The sequence below is a fragment of the Plecotus auritus genome, assembly GCF_963455305.1.
Source record: "Plecotus auritus genome assembly, chromosome: 6".
Lineage (NCBI taxonomy): Eukaryota > Metazoa > Chordata > Mammalia > Chiroptera > Vespertilionidae > Plecotus > Plecotus auritus.
In genome coordinates this window covers 171,818,387-171,835,545 of record NC_137773.1, presented here as the reverse complement: position 1 = coordinate 171,835,545, position 17,159 = coordinate 171,818,387, and the positions used below count along the sequence as shown (strand labels likewise).

General features: G+C 46.3%; 1 protein-coding gene across 2 annotated transcripts; it reads left to right on the top strand.

Annotated features, from left to right (window-relative positions):
• Positions 1–498: 498 nt before the first annotated feature.
• On the top strand, positions 499–17,159 carry LOC308251494 (caspase-14-like). 2 transcript variants are annotated; one of them, XM_080674981.1, is made up of 7 exons: positions 499–955; positions 2,300–2,352; positions 4,061–4,210; positions 10,004–10,229; positions 10,958–11,074; positions 13,278–13,387; positions 14,933–17,159. In XM_080674981.1, the coding sequence occupies exons 1-7, from the start codon at positions 604–606 to the stop codon at positions 15,032–15,034; spliced, it is 1,110 nt and encodes a 369-aa protein (XP_080531107.1). In that variant the 5' UTR covers positions 499–603; the 3' UTR covers positions 15,035–17,159. The 2 variants fall into 2 exon arrangements, with proteins under 2 accessions (XP_080531107.1, XP_080531108.1); XM_080674982.1 differs by having other exon boundaries at positions 503–955; positions 16,787–17,157.

Sequence of the window (17,159 nt, the reverse complement as noted above, 5' to 3'; positions counted from 1 at the left end):
AAAAGTTGGTTCAATGCAGCAGCCTCTAAGTGTGTCAGCTTCCAAGTTCTGGCTCCTTGGGGACCGCAGGCTAGGGAGCTGATAAACACCCTGGAGTGTAAGATCCGGGGTTCTCAAACTTGGATAACCATTGGAATCATCTGGAGAGCTTATGATACCTGGGTCTGCCCCCAGAGATTCTAATGCCTTCAGCCTAGGACCTAGGTCGTGGCCTGGGCACGAAGAGCTTTAAAGGTTCCCCAGGTGATCGACCCTAAGGCGCAGCAGCCCAAGGCAGAGAACCCCGGAGGAGCCCTGCAGGGCCGATTCCTCGTTCAGCTCCCCCAACCTGAGCTCCAAGGGTTAAGTCAGAGCTCGTTGCGGGGGGGCGAGGGGGGGAGTGCTTGGGAGGAAGAGGGGAGCTGGGGTGAGGGGCGTGGCTCCGGGCGGGGGCGTGGCTGGAGGGAAGGCGCGAACGGCCATAGGCTTCGCGGCTGCAATTCAAGCGGAACCGCCCAGTCTTTTCAAAACAAAGAGGAGAGACTGGAGGCGTGTGCGGCGCGCGGGGCCCAGAGCTCCTCGGATTGGTCCGGCCTCCGGGGGCTTCAGATCTGTTGGGCGAAGATGGAGGGGAGCCTCGAGGGCGGCTGTCTCTCGGGGCCCGACGGCCCCCAGGCCAACGGGGAGACCACGCAGGCCTGGGAGGAGCTGCTGAACCGCTTGAAGGAGACCCTGGAGGTGCTGTCCCCGCAGGAGCTGCGCAACTTCCGCTCCATCCTTCCGAAGGTGGACGAGGAGCCGCGCGTGACCCCGCTGAAGCTGGAGCTGGAGGGCGGCAGCACCTGGGGGCTGGCCCAGCTCTTCGCCAAACACTACCACCCGTGCGCCGCGCCGCGCGTCCTCACCAAGATCCTGCGGCAGCTGCCCCGCACCGACCTGCTGCCGCGCTGGCAGAGCGACCCCGCCGACGGCCAGGGTGAGCGCGGAGCCGGCCCGAGGTGGTCCTCGCAGGGCGCGCGCGCGGCTGCGGCCCTACCGCCCGGGGGTTCCCAGGCGGGTCCCTAGGGGCCCCTCCGCGCCCAGATCAGAGGCTGGAAGGGGTGGGGGGTATCTGAACCAGGAGGGTGTGAGCATCGAGGGACTAATTGAACCTGCGGCGGCAGGTGGTAGGTGGTGTGAGGTGGGGTGGGGGAGGGGATGGGGAGTGGGATCCGGGGGTGCGTGGGCAGGATAGGCACCATTTCCAGGCTAGGAATCCCCGTATCCAGTTCAAGAACAGCCATCAGGATCTACTCGTGCGTTTTGAGGCGGGCTCAGAGATCAGATGGACTCAGCAGGCCCGAGATGCATTTTTAACAAGTACCTCCAAGGCATTGTGATGTGGGAGGCCTTTAAGTGACTCAAGGAGCAGCCCCTGGCTGGAATCCTCTCGGCCGTATCTCCAGTGCGTGTTTGGGGGAGGGAGGTCTTCGCCTCCTTGCGCACCCGTTAGCTCATTGCCCCAAATCTGGGAAGATGTGGCATAGGATCAAGACATGCAGCAGGAAAACAGGTGGAGGGAGGTTAGTCCCTCCACCCCCCAATTTAATAAGTGTATGTGTGTATAATATATGAGTGAATGGACAGAGAGAGAGAGAGAGAGAGAGAGAGAGGGAGGGAGAGAGAGAGAGAGAGGCAAGGCAGTGCTTATATGGGAGGCTTTGAGGTGGACACTAAAATGTACTGTCCATGGTCGGTGCCCTCAGCCTGCATATGATCTGGTTGAGTTTGAGGTACGGAGCTGTTGCTGATTTTTGCAGGTTGGCAACCAGCTGATTTTTGCAGGTTGGCAACGGATGAGAACTGTAATTGCCAACAATCAAGGCCTGTAGGCGGGATATTGGTCCCGTTGACCTTTGATTCCCCCTTCATTTGCTGCCCCTGCACAGCGCTTACAGTGTCCCTCCTGTTAGTTGTTTATGTATCACAGTTTAATTACCATTTCCTTTAGTTCATCTTCTCTTTATTGATGCCTTGGTCTCCTCCTCAGGAAGTGCATGTGCCTAATATCAATTAGTCCTTGTCCTTTTAACCTCTGGCTGGGGTCTTTCTGTCCCTGAACCTCACTGGGGCCTGAGGGAGTTCTGTTTTAGGTTTCTAGCCTCATGAGTTGGGGGGAGGGGGCATTCCTAATCGAAGGAACCTGTTCTAAAATGTGATCGAAGCCTGCTGGACCCAAAAACGTAAGAGGCAATTGGAATGCTTGGGAGGAGCTTGATTCAAAAGAAAAAAAAATAAATAATGCTCTTTTTCTGTTCTCTTTCCATGAAAATTCATTCAGTGACCCCAAGAAAAGCTCTGAAGAGAAGCTATGACTGTGTGGACGGTGACTTGGTAAATATCACCCTTACTCCCACACTGCACACTGGTTATTAAAGCTGGTATTTGGCCACCACTTGAACATTTTGGGTCCCGCTCCTGTAGGGTTAAAGATGACTCACTCACTACCTCTGTGCTTATCTCCAGTGGTCAGATCTCACTGCTTCCTGTTATAACAGTGCAAGCCAGTTGAAACCACTGTTACGCCCTAACTGATTTGGCTCAGTGGATAGAGCGTCCGCCTGCGGACTGAAAGGTCACAGGTTCGATTCCAGTCAAGGGCATGTACCTTGGTTGCATGCACATCCCCAGTGGGAGGTGTGCAGGAGGCAGCTGATCGGTGTTTCTCTCTCATCCATGTTTCTAACTCTCTATTCCTCTCCCTTCCTCTCTGTAAAAAATCAAGATATATTTAAAAAAAAAAAAGAAACCACTGTTACTCTCTCTATTTCACAAGTCAAAGAAAGTGACCACTGGAGATAAAACACTGTTTGCATGGCCTTAGGTGTTTTTTTTTAAATTGTTGTTTAAGTTTTATTATGGATATTTTAAACGTCTGATAAAGTAGAGAGACTGGAAAGATGGCTCCTCCAAACCTCAAGGGGGCATACGTATCCTGCTTCAGCAATTAGCAACATAATGGCCAGTCCTGTTTTATCTGTTCCCCCAAAGCAAATCCAGATATCTTATCCCTTTCATCTACATACACTTTATTTTAGTATGTATCTCTGAGAAAGCTTTTCTTCCAAACAGAACCATAATTCCCTATTTCTACCTAAAACAAAGCATTCAGATATCCTTGACTGGTTCCTATGTCTTTTAAAGTTGGTTTGTTGGAATCAGAACTCTGGTCTACACAACTACATTTGACTGGTTTGTCTCTTAAGACTTCTTCCTGCCCTGGCCGGTTTAGCTCAGTGGACAGAGCGCCAAACCCGGATAAAGGATCCCGGGTTCGATTCTGGTTAAGGGCACTTAGTACTTCGGTTGCAGGCTCCTCCCCGCCCGGGCCCTAGTCCGGGCACATGCAGAGTGCAGGAGGCAACCAATTGGTGTGTTTCTCTCACATCGATATTTCTCTCTGCCTTTCCCTCTCCCTTCCACTCTCTCTAAAAATCAATGGAAAAATATCCTCGGGAGAGGATTTAAAAAGCAAACAACAACACAAAAAACGTCTTCCTTCTTTAACCTTTTTCTAGTTGCATATATGTTAAAGAAACCAGACTGTTTGTCCTGTAAAATGTCCCACACTCTGGATTTTAAAGACTGCAACCCTATGTTGTCATTTACCACTTTCCTCTGTCTGTCCTGCTTCCTGGAACTGGTAGTTACGGTTGTATATACCGTAACTCATCAATCTTACCGTAACTCACCAATCTTTCTGGGATTGGCCTCCTAGTCCAGGTCTGAGAAAGGTATTGGAACGAATTATAAATCAAGTCATGCCTCCCCCCAGAACTGGTAAGAGAGGCCATCACTGTGGTGCCCCTGGTCTGAACTGGGAAACCTCACCATTAATCCCAGAAGAAACTCATCGCTTCATATACCGTTGACCCTTGAACAACACAGGTTGGAACTGCGCCGGGTCCACTTACACCGGGAGTTTTCCACTGACCAGCGCAGTTCCAACCCTCATTGTTCAGGTGTCAGTCTTCCGTGGTGTATTTGGCTTTATGAGTGTGGGTTGGCCTAAATATTGTTTCTTGGCTTTGCCGGAAAACAGGACTGTTACGACCTGAGAGGCAGGCGGAATGCTTTCCTCATGTGTATGAAGAAGAACAGGCCAGGGGCCGACCGGGATGTCGTTCTAATGAAGCAATGGCTTGGCCAGTGCCAGTTTGAATATACGTCATGCATCGACCCTGACAAAAAGGTAACAAACTGAAAACAAAAATGAAAAATTGTAGCTTGGATTTTATACCCTTCCTTCCTTTTTTTTTAGATAAATAGTTGGGCCCGAGCCCTAACCGGTTTGGCTCGGTGGATAGAGCGTCGGCCTGCGGACTGAAGGGTCCCAGGTTCGATTCCAGTCAAGGGCATGTACCTTGGTTGCGGGCACATCCCCAGTGGAAGGTGTGCAGGAGGCAGCGGATTGATGTTTCTCTCTCATCGATGTTTCTAACTCTCTCCCTCTCCCTTCCTCTCTGTGAAAAAATCAATAAAAAATATATTTTTTTAAAAAAATAGTTGGGCCCGACTGGCGTGGCTCAGTGGTTGAGCAGGGACCTATGAACCAGGAGGTCACAGTTCGATTTCCAGTCAGGGCACATGCCTGGGTTTCAGGCTCGATCCCCAGTGGGGGCGTGCAAGAGGCAGCCAGTCAATGATTCTCTCTCATCATGGATGTTTCTATCTCTCCCTCTCCCTTCCTCTCTAAAATCAATAAAAAATATATTTAAAAAAGTTGGGGTTTAGTACCTTGACAAGAACCAAGACCTGCTGAGCAGTGACCTGTATATCCTGATAATTGTTGGTGCTTTTATAATCCGAAGTGTATGACACCCCAGATCCCCTTCCAGTCAAGCAGGACCTCTTGGGTTTCAGTCTTAGCTGGGGCTGTGCAGTTGAAGAGGGAAAGGGAACTCAAGAAGATGTCCTAGGCAACATGGACAAGGAGCCCCAAGGATGAGCTGTGTGTCCAGAGTGGGCAAGGTCCAGGACATCTGGGAGAAGGGAAGACCAAGGAAATAGCTCTGGGAGATCAGCAGGAGGCCAGGTCGGAGGGATTTCAGCAACATTGGAGCCTCTGGGCTTTGAAGAGTCCTTGTGGGACTTACCTGGAACCATGTGAGAGGTGGGTCACTGAGATCCCAGGCAGAACTGCATTGTGACTTAAGTAGATGACACAGAAAAAATAAGATTGATGAGCAGTGGGGCGGATGGGAAATCCATTTTGATCTCTGACCCTAGCTCAATAGTGGCCTAGAGCTGCCATTATTGTGGGACAGGACATAGGAAAGCCCTTCAGGATCCCAGGAGTCACAGCTGGTGAGCATCAGGGGACAGCATAGCAGAGGGGCTGCGGATGCAGTGCGGATGCCAGAGTTGGAATCCTGTCTCTTACTGGCTGTGTTACTTTAAATCTGGTTCTCCGCTGAAGGTGACTTTGTCCCCCAGAGGACATTTGGCAAAGTGTGGAGACATTTTTGGTAGTCACAGCTGGTAACAAAAATGGGGAGGGAGGACTATTTCCTTGATAAATAAAAAGTGCCTACCAATCAAAAAGGAAAAAAAGCCCCAACAACCTAACAGAAAAATGTGCAAAGGATATGGAAAACAGCAAGTGGTGTCTAGTGGGTAGAAGCCAATGGATGCTGCTGAGCGTCCTACAATGCCCAAGACAGCCACCTACAGCAAAGAATGTTCTGGCCCCAAATGTCAATAATACAATTGCTTTAGAAACCTTGTCTTAAATCAATTGACTACTTTCTTTTTGTGTGTGTTAATCCTCACCCAAAGATATTTTTCCATTGATTTTTAGAGAGAGTAGAAGGGACGGGGAGAGGTGGAGAGAGAAACATCGATGTGAGACACATCACTTGGTTGCCTCCTGAATGGGCCTCGAGAATAGGCCCTGGTGGGAGACCAGGATCAAGCCTGCAACTGAGGTAGGTGCCCTTGACCGGACTCAAACCCCAGGACTCTTCAGTCCACGGGCCGACTCTCTATCCACTGAGCCAAACCACCTAGGGCTAATAGACTACTTTCTTATCTCAACAGTGGGCATGATGTTAGTAAATTATCTCGTAGGGTGCTGGTGAGAATGAAATAAGCTTCTACTAGTATATGTAGAAGTTCTCAGAATAGTAGCTGGCTTATAGTTAAGTGCTCAGTTTTGATTTTATTATTCCAAAGCTAAAAAAAGGCTCCTTCATTTTCCTCAACGATTGTACCAGAGTCTCTTCTGAGTTACATGATTTTTCATCAGGTCCCTTCCGTTCGGATGGCAGATATTGCTAATGTTCTTTTGGTTTATTCTCTTAAAGATCTGGAAGTAGCCCCTTTCTCTATATCCTGTCAACATTCATTTATAAATATTTTGTAATCTTACTGGCAAAAGTATTTCACTGTTTTAAGTTTCATTTTCTAGGTCATTAGTTTGGTTGAACATCTTTTGGCCATTTTTTATTTTTCCTTCTGTAAAATATCTGTATCTTTTTTCCTACTGGACTTCCTTTTTCTTTTTTTTTTTTCTTTTACATTTTTATTGGTTTCAGAGAGGAAGGGAAAAGGATAGAGAGATAGAAACATCAATGATGAGAGAGAATCATTGATCAGGCTGCCTCCTGCACTCCCCCTTCTGGGGATCGAGCCCGCAACCCAGGCATGTGTCCTTGGCCAGAATTGAACCTGTGACCCTTCAGTCCGCAGGTCGATGCTGTGTCCACTGAGCAAAACTGGCTAGGGCTGGATTTTCTTTTTCTTTTTTTTTTTAAAAAATATATTTTTATTGATTTCAGATAGGAAGGGAGAGGGAGAGGGAGAGGGAGAAAGAGAAACATTAGAAACATTAATGATGAGAGAGAATCATCGATAGGCTGCCTCCTGCACGCCCCCTGCTGGGGATCGAGCCCACAACCCGGGCATGTGCCCTTGACTGGAATTGAACCTGGGACCCTTCAGTCCGCAGGCCAGTGCTCTATCCACTGAGCCAAACCAAGTAGGGCTGGATTTTCTTTTTCTTATTCTACAGTTATTTTCCTGGACACTATTCATTTACAAAATAGAGTGCGAATGCTTTTCTCCTACCGTTACTTGCGTTTTGACAAATTTTGACTTTTTGTTGTCTTAAGTCATAGGGAAGTCTTCTGAATTTTGTGAGTAAACTGGTCACTTTTTCTGTTTGTAGGCCCTTTTTTCTTGTGCCTTGATTAAACCCACTGCCTTCCCAATTTAAAGAAGTTTAAATTATTTTTCTGTGACTTTTTTAAAATTAAGTTTTACCTTCTCCCTGTAATTTTAGTTTTGTAACTGTGTGGTGTAGGAGGTCTAATTTTATTTCCAAATGGATATTCAGTCCTCTGAATATTTATTGCATGATACCTTCTTCTCTCACATATTTGAAGTTATATCTTTATCGTGAACTAAATTCCTATAGATAGCACTTGAATTGATTTCTGGATTCTAAAATATCCCATTCACATAGTTGTTTATAGTTATACAGTATATCACTATTTTTTCCACCATGATTTTATAGTACGTTTTGAGTTTTGATAAGACCTATCCCCCACTCATTCTTTTTTCTTCTGAACGTTCTTAGTATTCTTGAGAATGACCTGTTCTCTATGGCCTTGAGAACCATCTGGTTAACTTCTACAGAAATCCTTTGGGATTTTGAGTGGCATGACACTGAATTGAAATTAATTTGGAGTGAATTAGCAAATTAACAGTATTGAGTCATCTCAGCCAGAAGCATCAGCATGTCATGGTTTGTTTATGCTGCCTCTTCACCAAATACATACATTCTTTTGGTTTTCTTCACTTAGGTAATGCGTATTCCTTGCTGGGTTTTTTTTTTCTCTAGGTATTTTAGTTTTGTTGTGACCATGGATGGGATCCCCTTTTCCATTATGTGCCTTAAATGATTATTGCTGGATAATTGGGGGAATGTAGACTCTGTAAGTGAATCTTATATCTGGTCAACTTGATGATCTCCAATTCTAATCGTTTTTTAGTTGATTTATCTTATATTTCTAGATAGTCAGGTTATCTGTATATAATGAGTTTTGGCTCTTTGTTTCCAATATTTGAACTTCATTTAATTTTTACTTTACTTCATTGAGATGGGTGGGTTTTTTATTAGGACATGCGTGGGAGTAGAGGTGGCTGCCCCCTGTGGGTGGACTTTGATGACATTTGCTGATAGACTCTGGCAGGTGTATATTAATGGCTGGACTCTTCCATTCCCTTCCATTTCTACCTTATTAAGAGTATTAATTTTATAAAATACTTTTTATATATTAAAATAAGTTAATAATAAGAACTAAAAACACCAGCCCTTTGAAGAGCTATAATTCTGTTGTATTTTGTGGTAGATAATCAGAAATGCCCTAATTTTGTCAAACTAGAACCAGTAGCACAAGAAGAAATCAAATGAACTCTGAGAGCAACCAAAAGGGAGTGACAAGTCAAGAAACGAATATTTACCTCATACTAACTCTGTTAGAGACGTAGGTATTGTCATATTTATCATTGCACTGGATAACCTCCTTAGTAAAGGGGCCACCTCTAGTGTTTCTGATTTCCTCCCACCTTCAGTTCTTACCCTATTCTAGTAGCCCTGTGCACGAATCCGTGTGCCAGTAGCTCTCTGTGGGGCCTGGCCGCTCCGCGCCCGCTGCCCAGAGGCCCATCTGCGGCCGGGTGCAGAACACTTGCCTCGTCGCCACAGTGACGAAGCAAGCATTCCTCCAGGCCGCTCACACTGCCCGCTCTCAGCGGCCGCCCCCCCCCCCCCCCAGGACTGGGGGACTCCGGCAGGGCCAAGAGGACTGGGCGCTGCCACCTTGTGGCTATGGGCTCCGCCATCTTTGTGATGGAGTGATGGTTAATTTGCATATTACCATTTTATTAGATCGGATAACAAAGAGGTAATATGCAGATTGGCCCTCACGCCTTCACACAAGATGGCTGCCCACATGTGGTCAAAGATGGCCACCACAAAATGGCTGGCAGGGGAGGGTAGTTAGGGGTGACCGGGCCAGCAGGGGAGGGCAGTTGGGGGCAACCAGGCCAGCAGGGGAGGGCAGTTGGGGGGGACCAGGCCGGCAGGGGAGGGCAGTTGGGGGGGACCAGGCTGGCAGGGGAGGGCAGTTGGGGGGCACCAGGTTGGCAGGGGAGGGCAGTTGGGGGCAATAAGGCTGGCAGGAGAGGGCAGTTGGGGGCAATCAAGCTGGCAGGGGAGCAGTTAGGCGTCGATCAGGCTGGCAGGGGAGAGGTTAGGGGGTGATCAGGCTGGCAGGCAGGCCAGCGGTTGGGAGCCAGCAGTCCCGCATTGTGAGAGGGATGTCCAACGGCCAGTTTAGGCCCGATCCCACAGCAGTCGGACATCTCCCGAGGGGTCCCAGATTAGAGAGGGTGCAGGCTGGGTTGAGGGACACCCCCCCCCAAGTGCACGAATTTCATGCACTGGGCCTCTAGTCTATCTTACCTAATAAAAGAGAAACATGCAAATTAACCATCACTCTGCTACACCCACAGCCAATCAGAGTGAGTATGCAAATTAACCCAACAAAGATGGAGGTTAATTTGCACATGCAGGCACGCGGAGCGGTGTGAAGCCTGCTATGAGGGGAAGGGGGGCGGTGGAGGGAGCTACTGGAGTGGTGTTCCGGACAGAAGCGAGGACTTGCCGGCTCCGGGTGGCCTGGGAGCGGGGATGTGCCGGCTCCTGGGCGGCTGGGAGTGAAGCCAAGGGAAGGAAGGCCTATTCTTGCACGAATATTGTGCAACGGGCCTCTAGTATATATATAAAAACCTAATATGCAAAGTATCCCCTCGGGAGTTTGACCAACCAGGAGTTTGATCACTTGCTATGACATGCACTGACCACCAGGGGGTGGTGCGGAATGAAGGAAGGCCCTGGCCGGCTGCTGCTAGGGACCCTACCTGTGCCCGAATTCCATGCACTGGGCCTCTAGTTTTAATATATTATTCTATTTCACAGGAGTTACTTGAAAAACTAACATCATTTCGTGATGGATTAAATGAGATTAAAGATGAAATTAGCTGTTGCCTTGTCACTCTTATGTCCCATGGAGAAAAAGGCTATATTAAAATAAAAGATGATGAAAGAGTCAGCCTGGAAGAGATTTTTGAAATGTTTAATAATAAAAATTGTCCAGCACTTCAGGAGAAACCAAAGATCTTTATAATCCAGGCCTGCAGAGGAGGTAAGTGGAAACGTCTTTGTAATCATCACGTTTGTAGGGAATTCTCATACTGATGACAGAGTAAAGAAGAATAGGTTTAAAAACATATACGAGCAAATAATATATTTTAAATTAGAGGATCCTTAGCTGATGTAACTTCAGTCATATAGTTATACTAGTGACTTTGAGCTGGAGGAAGGGATGGATGGAAAACTTACCTGGGATAGAATAGCTAACTTGGGCTGAGGAACGGTCCAAGTCACTGACTTCATGAGGTAGGTCTGGGAGCTTCAAATTCTGGGAGAGGTTACGTGTACAATTTCCAAGGGATGTCCCACCTTCCAGGTGATTCCAGGTGGCTTGTGGGACTAACATCCGACTTAGCTTATTTCTCTCTTCTTATGAAGATACAAGCTGTGATGACGTTTATTTTATTTTAAATATGTTTTTATTGATTTTTAAAGGGAAAAGGGAGAAAGAAATAGAAACATTGATGAGAGAGAAACATCGATAGGCTGCCTCCTACAAGCCCCCTACTGCGATGGGCTGCCTCCTGTATGCTCCCTACTGGGGAACGAGCCCGCAACCCTGGCATGTGCCCTGACCAGGAATCGAACCAGCGACCTCTGGGTGCATGGGTCGATGCTCAGCCACTGAGCCACATCGGCTGGGCATGGTGACGTTTATTAAGGGTCGCTGGTGTCAGTGATGTATCATTGTAATTTGTCTCTTCATTCCTCAAAAAACAGAGAGAAGAGATAGTGGTGTTGAAACAGATGATGAACCCATGGACTTGGATGACGTATCAGAGAGGAAGAGGCTGCCCACGTTCAGTGATTATTTCATCATCTATCCTACCCAGGCAGGTAAGACAGCAAAGCTAGATGATTGTGAGATGCCCATTACCCCCTCCATCTCCCCTCAAGAATGGTTCCTACTTTCAGAAATGGTAGGTTGGCATCTTACCATTCATTTCTTCCAGGAAGACATCAACCTCTGAGTAACCACAGAGTAAATAAGGTCATTCATTGGCTATCATGTGAAAACAATGTTGGCTCAAAAGCTAACTCTGTCACTGGCTATCTTTTAGACCCTGCAATATTTTTTATGTCAGCTTTGTGTGTGTGTGTGTGGTTTGGTTTTTTTTTAATCCTCACCTGAGGATATTTTTCCATTGATTATAGAGAGTGGAAGAGAGAGGGAAAGACAGAGAAATGTCAATGTGAGAGAAACACATCAGTTGGTTGCCTCCTGCACAAGCCCTGACCAGGGCCCGGGCCAGGGAGGAACCTGCAACCGAGGTATGTGCCCTTGACCAGAATCGAACCCAGAACCCTTCAGTCCGCAGGCTGACGCTCTCTCCATGAGCCAAACCGGCTAGGGTGAGTGTTTTTTTGTTTTTTTTTTTTTAAATATATTTTTATTGATTTCAGAGAGGAAGGGAAAGGGATAGAAAGATAGAAAGATCAATGATGAGAGAGAATCATTGATCAGTTGCCTCCTCACACCTCCCACTGGGGACGGAGCCTGCAACCAGGCATGTGCCTTTGACTGGAATTGAACCCAGGACCCTTCAGTCCACAGGCCGACACTCTATCCACTGAGCCAAACCAGCTAGGGCTAGGGTTGAGTTTCTTCATGTAAAATGAGAATGATAAAATTTACTTATGTCATTAGGATGTTATGTAAATTAAATTATGTCATGCAGGTGCTGTGCTTATTATAATTGGCATAATAAATACCGAAAAATTAGCTAATATTATTACTAATGTATTATGCTAATAACATCATTATTATTACTAATACTGTTTACTAATAAGTTAAAAATTTTTAAAAATCTTATGTGCTGAAGGGGTGGACTTGACAGGGAAATGTAGAGAAGATAGAAGTAAATGGTCAAGGACATTTATTTAGCTGTTTTTATCTTTACCTTCGAAAAGGATTAAGGTAGTATGTAAATAGATATATATATGCAGTTCAAGATAAAATGTTAGTGAAGAAATGGAAGCTAAGGATGTAAGGGCAATAATGTAAAATGAAACATACTGAGCCAAAACTGGTTTGGCTCGGTGGATAGAGCGTCAGCCTGTGGACTGAAGGGTCCCAGGTTTGATTCCGGTCAGGGGCATGTACCTTGGTTGTGGGCACGTCCCCAGTGGGGGGTGTGCAGGAGGCGGCTGATCGATGTTTCTCTCTCATCGATGTTTCTATAACTCTCTATCCCTCTCCCTTCCTCTCTGTAAAAAATCAATAAAATGTATTTAAAAAAAAAGAAACATACTGAATTGTGAGACATTAAAAATGTCCCCACTAAAGTTAGATGTAAGATTCCACTTCTTGGTTATTTACCCAAGAGAGATGAAAGCATATGTCCTCATAGTCATTTGTACACAAATGTTCATAGTGTACAAATAGTTGTTTGAAATAGTCAAAAACTCTAAATAACCCTAATGACCATCACCAAGTGAATGGATAAGCAAATCGTGGCATATCATACTTTGAATACTCAGTGTTAAAAAGAAATGAGCTCCAGCCCAACCAGTGTGGCTCAGTGGTTGAACACTTAACCTATGACACACGAGGTCAGGGTTCGATTCCTAGTCAGGGCACATGCCTGGGTTTTGGGCTTGATCCCCAGTAGGTGGCGTGCAGGAGACGGCCCATTAATGATTCTCTCATCATTGATGTTTCTCTCTCTCTCCCTCTCCCTTTCTCACTAAAATCAATAAAAATATATTTTAAAAAAATAGAAGAGGGATAAAGTGAAGCAAATGATGAAAACCAAGGGATGATTCTGTGGGGGAGTGTTAAACTTTGCTTTCTACCTTTGTGTATATTTGAAAACCTTTACTAAAAGAATGCCCTATTGAGAGGTTTCTGTGCTGTTCGTCACATGGGCCAACTGTTATGACCCATGTCTGTTATGGCCCCAGGCACACTTCTGCTATTGCAAGAGTGTTTCTGTCCTCTCAGTTCAAAGCCATTTCCTAGGCTTTAACTATGGGCACAAGCACAGTTAGCGCAAGTGGAAGAGGAAAATGGACGAAATGTTGGTGTTTTAATTTGTAGATCATGTTGCTTTACGGCACCCCCGCACTGGCTCTGTGATGATTGAAGCAATGACTGAAGTCTTTCAACAGTATGGAAATAAGTGGCACATCGCTGACTTTTTCACCAAAGTAAGTAAATTCCAAGGGTCTTTGTGCTTCATTCACTCTAACGCTAATGCACTGGATGGGAAGGTTATAATGACAAGATTGACCTTAGCCATGTAATCAACACTAGTGTTGCTGTTACTGTGCTCATTTACAGCCTTTTTTAATTAACTCTCTTTTCATATAAAAATGCCAGATTAAGAAGAAACTTACTCACCCTGGCTGGTGTTGCTCACTTGCACAGGGGTGCTTTCCGCAGCCCCTCACGCTATGTCAGCTCTTTGGTGTCAGCACGTACACCAGAGGGTTGCAGGTTTGATCCCCGGTCCAGGTGGGGGCACGGGCGGGAGGCAACCAATCAATGTGTCTCACATCAATGTTTCTCTCTCTCTTTCTCTCTCTCTCTCTCTCTCTCTCTTTCTTTCTCTCCCCCACCCTCTCTCCTTTTCATTCTCTCTTAAAAAAATCAATGGAGCCGAAACCGGTTTGGCTCAGTGGATAGAGCGTCGGCCTGCGGACTTAAGGGTCCCGGGTTCGATTCCGGTCAGGGGCATGTGCCTTGGTTGCGGGCACATCCCCAGTGGGAGGTGTGCAGGAGGCAGCTGATCGATGTTTCTCTCTCATCGATGTTTCTAGCTCTCTATCCCTCTCCCTTCCTCTCTGTAAAATATCAATAAAATATATTTTTAAAAAAATCAATGGGAAAAATATCCTGGGGTGAGGATTAACAAAATAAACTAAGTAATTAAAGTAAATGAAAAGAAAAAGAAGAAAATACTATTCAAACCTGATGCTCAATCACTGTAATTGGCCATTCTCCGAACTATGCTTCCTATGTAAGCTCTTGCGGACTAGACACTGGTGAAAAAAGTCTAGGAATGCCTATGAGGCGGCCTTTGCAGGTGACAGATGTACTGACAGCCACCCCTGGAATTGTACAGCTGTTGGGTACGTGGGACAACGCACTCACCCGCTTTCATTTCACCATGAGTACCAAGGCTCAGAAAGGGTTCCTACCTGGCCTGATGTGACCCAGGGGCAAGTTCAAGAGTGAACCCAGGTCTGTGGGCTCCTCAGTCCAGTGCTCTTTCCATCTCACAAGAACGAGCACTTGTTGGGACGTCTCCTCCCTAGAGCAGAGGTTCTCAACCTTCCTAATGCCGCGACCCTTTAATATAGTTCCTCATGTTGTGGTGACCCCCAACCATAAAATTATTTTCGTTGCTACTTCATAACTTTCGTGACCCACAGGTTGAGAACCGCTAGCAGAGTCGCCTAAGACCATCGGAAAACACAGATATTTACATTACGATTCATTAACAGTAGCAAAATGACAGTTATGAAGTAGCAACGAAAATAATGTTATGGTTGGGGGTCACCACAACACGAGGAACTGTATTAAAGGGTCCCGGCATTAGAGAGGTTGAGAACCACTGCCCTATAGTGATGTCTGCATTGCGCTCCTAGGGGTCAGCATTCTGCCTCCTCCTCCTGTGGGGTTTCCTGAAAGACCCTCTGCTCGTGAGGGGCTTTGCAGGCTCGTGGACAGTCTGTGCTTTTCTCTTACAGGTGAATAACAAGGTGGTGCACACGGAATTTTTTCTACGTGAGGAACCAATAAAAGTATCGCTTGTCATGGAATCAACTCTAACTAGATCCGTGTACTTTTGACATCAGGATGGTTTAAAAAATAAGGACTTCTTTATAATAGACTTTGTAAAGAACTGTGAGGCTTTGTAGCATAGGACAAATGAGTATCGTTTTGTATTATTTTTGTCACTAGTTGTATTCCTCTAATTTGTTTTGTATACGTATGTTGTTTTTCTAAGAGTTAACTCCGCGTATTTGGAGTTTGTAAATAGACTTTTTTTTTTCTTTTTTTACTGAATTTCTTATTTCCTGAACTGTTATGAAAACAGGGAAGTCCAGCCCCCTGCGTGTACTGTTTTATCATGTACTTCTCTTGCTGATCACCCCCATCCTCTCCACTGTCAGTTTGGTGCCGGTGTTAAGCCTCATCATCTTGGTTTAGTAATTCCAGAACTGCCTTTAGGTGGACTTCCCCGGGTTCACCTGTTTCCCCATATTGTTGTCTGCAGCCAGGCTGATCTCCTTCTTGACTTCCTAGGCCATCCTCAAGTCTGACCTTGGGTACCTCTCCTTGTCCTCTGTGTCTTTGATGCCTTCCTGTTTTCACCGCCCCCCCCCCCCCCAATTCTCCAGCCCCCTCCTCGTTGCCTCAGCACCTTTGAACTGCTGGTTTCTGCCTGGCACACTCTGTCCCACCCCATAGGTAAGTCCCTTCTGTCCTTCCAAGTTTAGTTCAAGCATCCTTCCTTGCATAGGGATGCTCTCCGCAGCCCCTCACGCTAGGCCAGCCCTTTTTCAGCACTCAGAGACCCTCTGCTTTTCTTCTGTAGCATTTAACACTACTGTACTTACATGACTGTGTCATGGCTGTTAGTCTCTCTCTCCGTTCAGTTGTAAGCTCCAAGAGGCAGCGGCCATGTGTCTTATTCGTAACTGTATTCCAGCTTCCATCTGTGCCTTAAGACAGAGAGAAGCCCTGTGAGAAATGTTTAGCAAAGGACTGATCCATCGTTTCATTATTGTATCCATTCCTCAGACCTCGCCTCGTTACCTCTATGCCTATCTAGCCACATGCTAGTCATCCCCACCTATGTGTCCCATGGCCACTTTTTAAAAATATATATATTTTTAATTGATTTCAGAGAGGAAGGGAGAGGGAGAGAGAAATAGAAACATCAATGATGAGAGAGAATCATTGATCGGCTCCCTCCCTCCTGCATGTCCCCCACTGGGGGTTGAGCCCCGGCCATGTGCCCTGACCTGGAATCGAACCTGACCTTCTGGTTCATAGGTCGATGCTCAACCATTGAGCCAGGCTCCATGGCCACTTTAATCAGTTGGAAATTAAGCTGTTTCCCCTAAATCTCCCCTAAAAGCCACCCATTGTTAATCCTTTGCCTCCTCACTGCCTACAGAATATACTCCAGATTTTCTTAGGGGCATATCCCAAATCCTGAGCCAGGCCCTACCGACACTACCTGAGTACTCCCTGTTTTTCCTGGTCTTGGCTATTCCAGATGATCTGCTGTTGCCTCAGTCATCCCCTCACCAAATCGGACTTGTGACTTAATGAATGCTAACTGAACACTCAGATACTTTATGTCATAGTTCACTCTCCTTTCCACCTGAAACGCCCTCTGTTCTGTGTGCTTCCTCCAAAATACATTCTTCAGGGTGCCACTTGGGTCCCAACCCACTAAAAGGAAAATCTGAATGCAGACCAGTGTCTTCACAGTAACAAGCTGTGGACTGAGCATGGGTTTTCATTGTAATGATGTTCTAACTTCCTATGTAACGTGGACTGTGTTTGGACCTCGGTTTCCCCATCTGTAGAAAAGGAGATGTGGCTCAGCTGACTCAGAACTCATCCCACTGGACCTCAGGGAACTTTGACTTCTCAGGGAACTTGCTCATGAACGTCCTACAGAGGTGACTGTTCCTAAACCCAGAGGTTCGAGATGGCATTTGCATCAGACTGTTGGGCCTGCAAGAGAATGCAGGTGGTTGGCGAGGATGCTGTGAAGATTGACAGAAGCAACCCAGGATTTCCAGGCCTATCTCCATTTCAGGGATAATTGTGTCCTTTTTGGTTAGTGTGATTTCTTAAGCATACATACATGTGATTTAATTTTGGAACCTTGGAGTTCCATTTGATCTGTAACTTTGATTTTTGTATAGGACATTAAAATGTCTCCTTGGTTCGTAA

What these genes read in the sequence shown, in the direction of transcription:
- LOC308251494 (XM_080674981.1), top strand. Translation starts at nt 604, where the DNA reads ATGGAGGGGAGCCTCGAGGGCGGCTGTCTCTCGGGGCCCGACGGCCCC. An exon ending in ACTGTGTGGACGGTGACTTG is followed by an intron (nt 2,353 to 4,060) that starts GTAAATATCACC and finishes GCCGGAAAACAG; the next exon opens with GACTGTTACGACCTGAGAGG. An exon ending in AATCCAGGCCTGCAGAGGAG is followed by an intron (nt 10,230 to 10,957) that starts GTAAGTGGAAAC and finishes CTCAAAAAACAG; the next exon opens with AGAGAAGAGATAGTGGTGTT.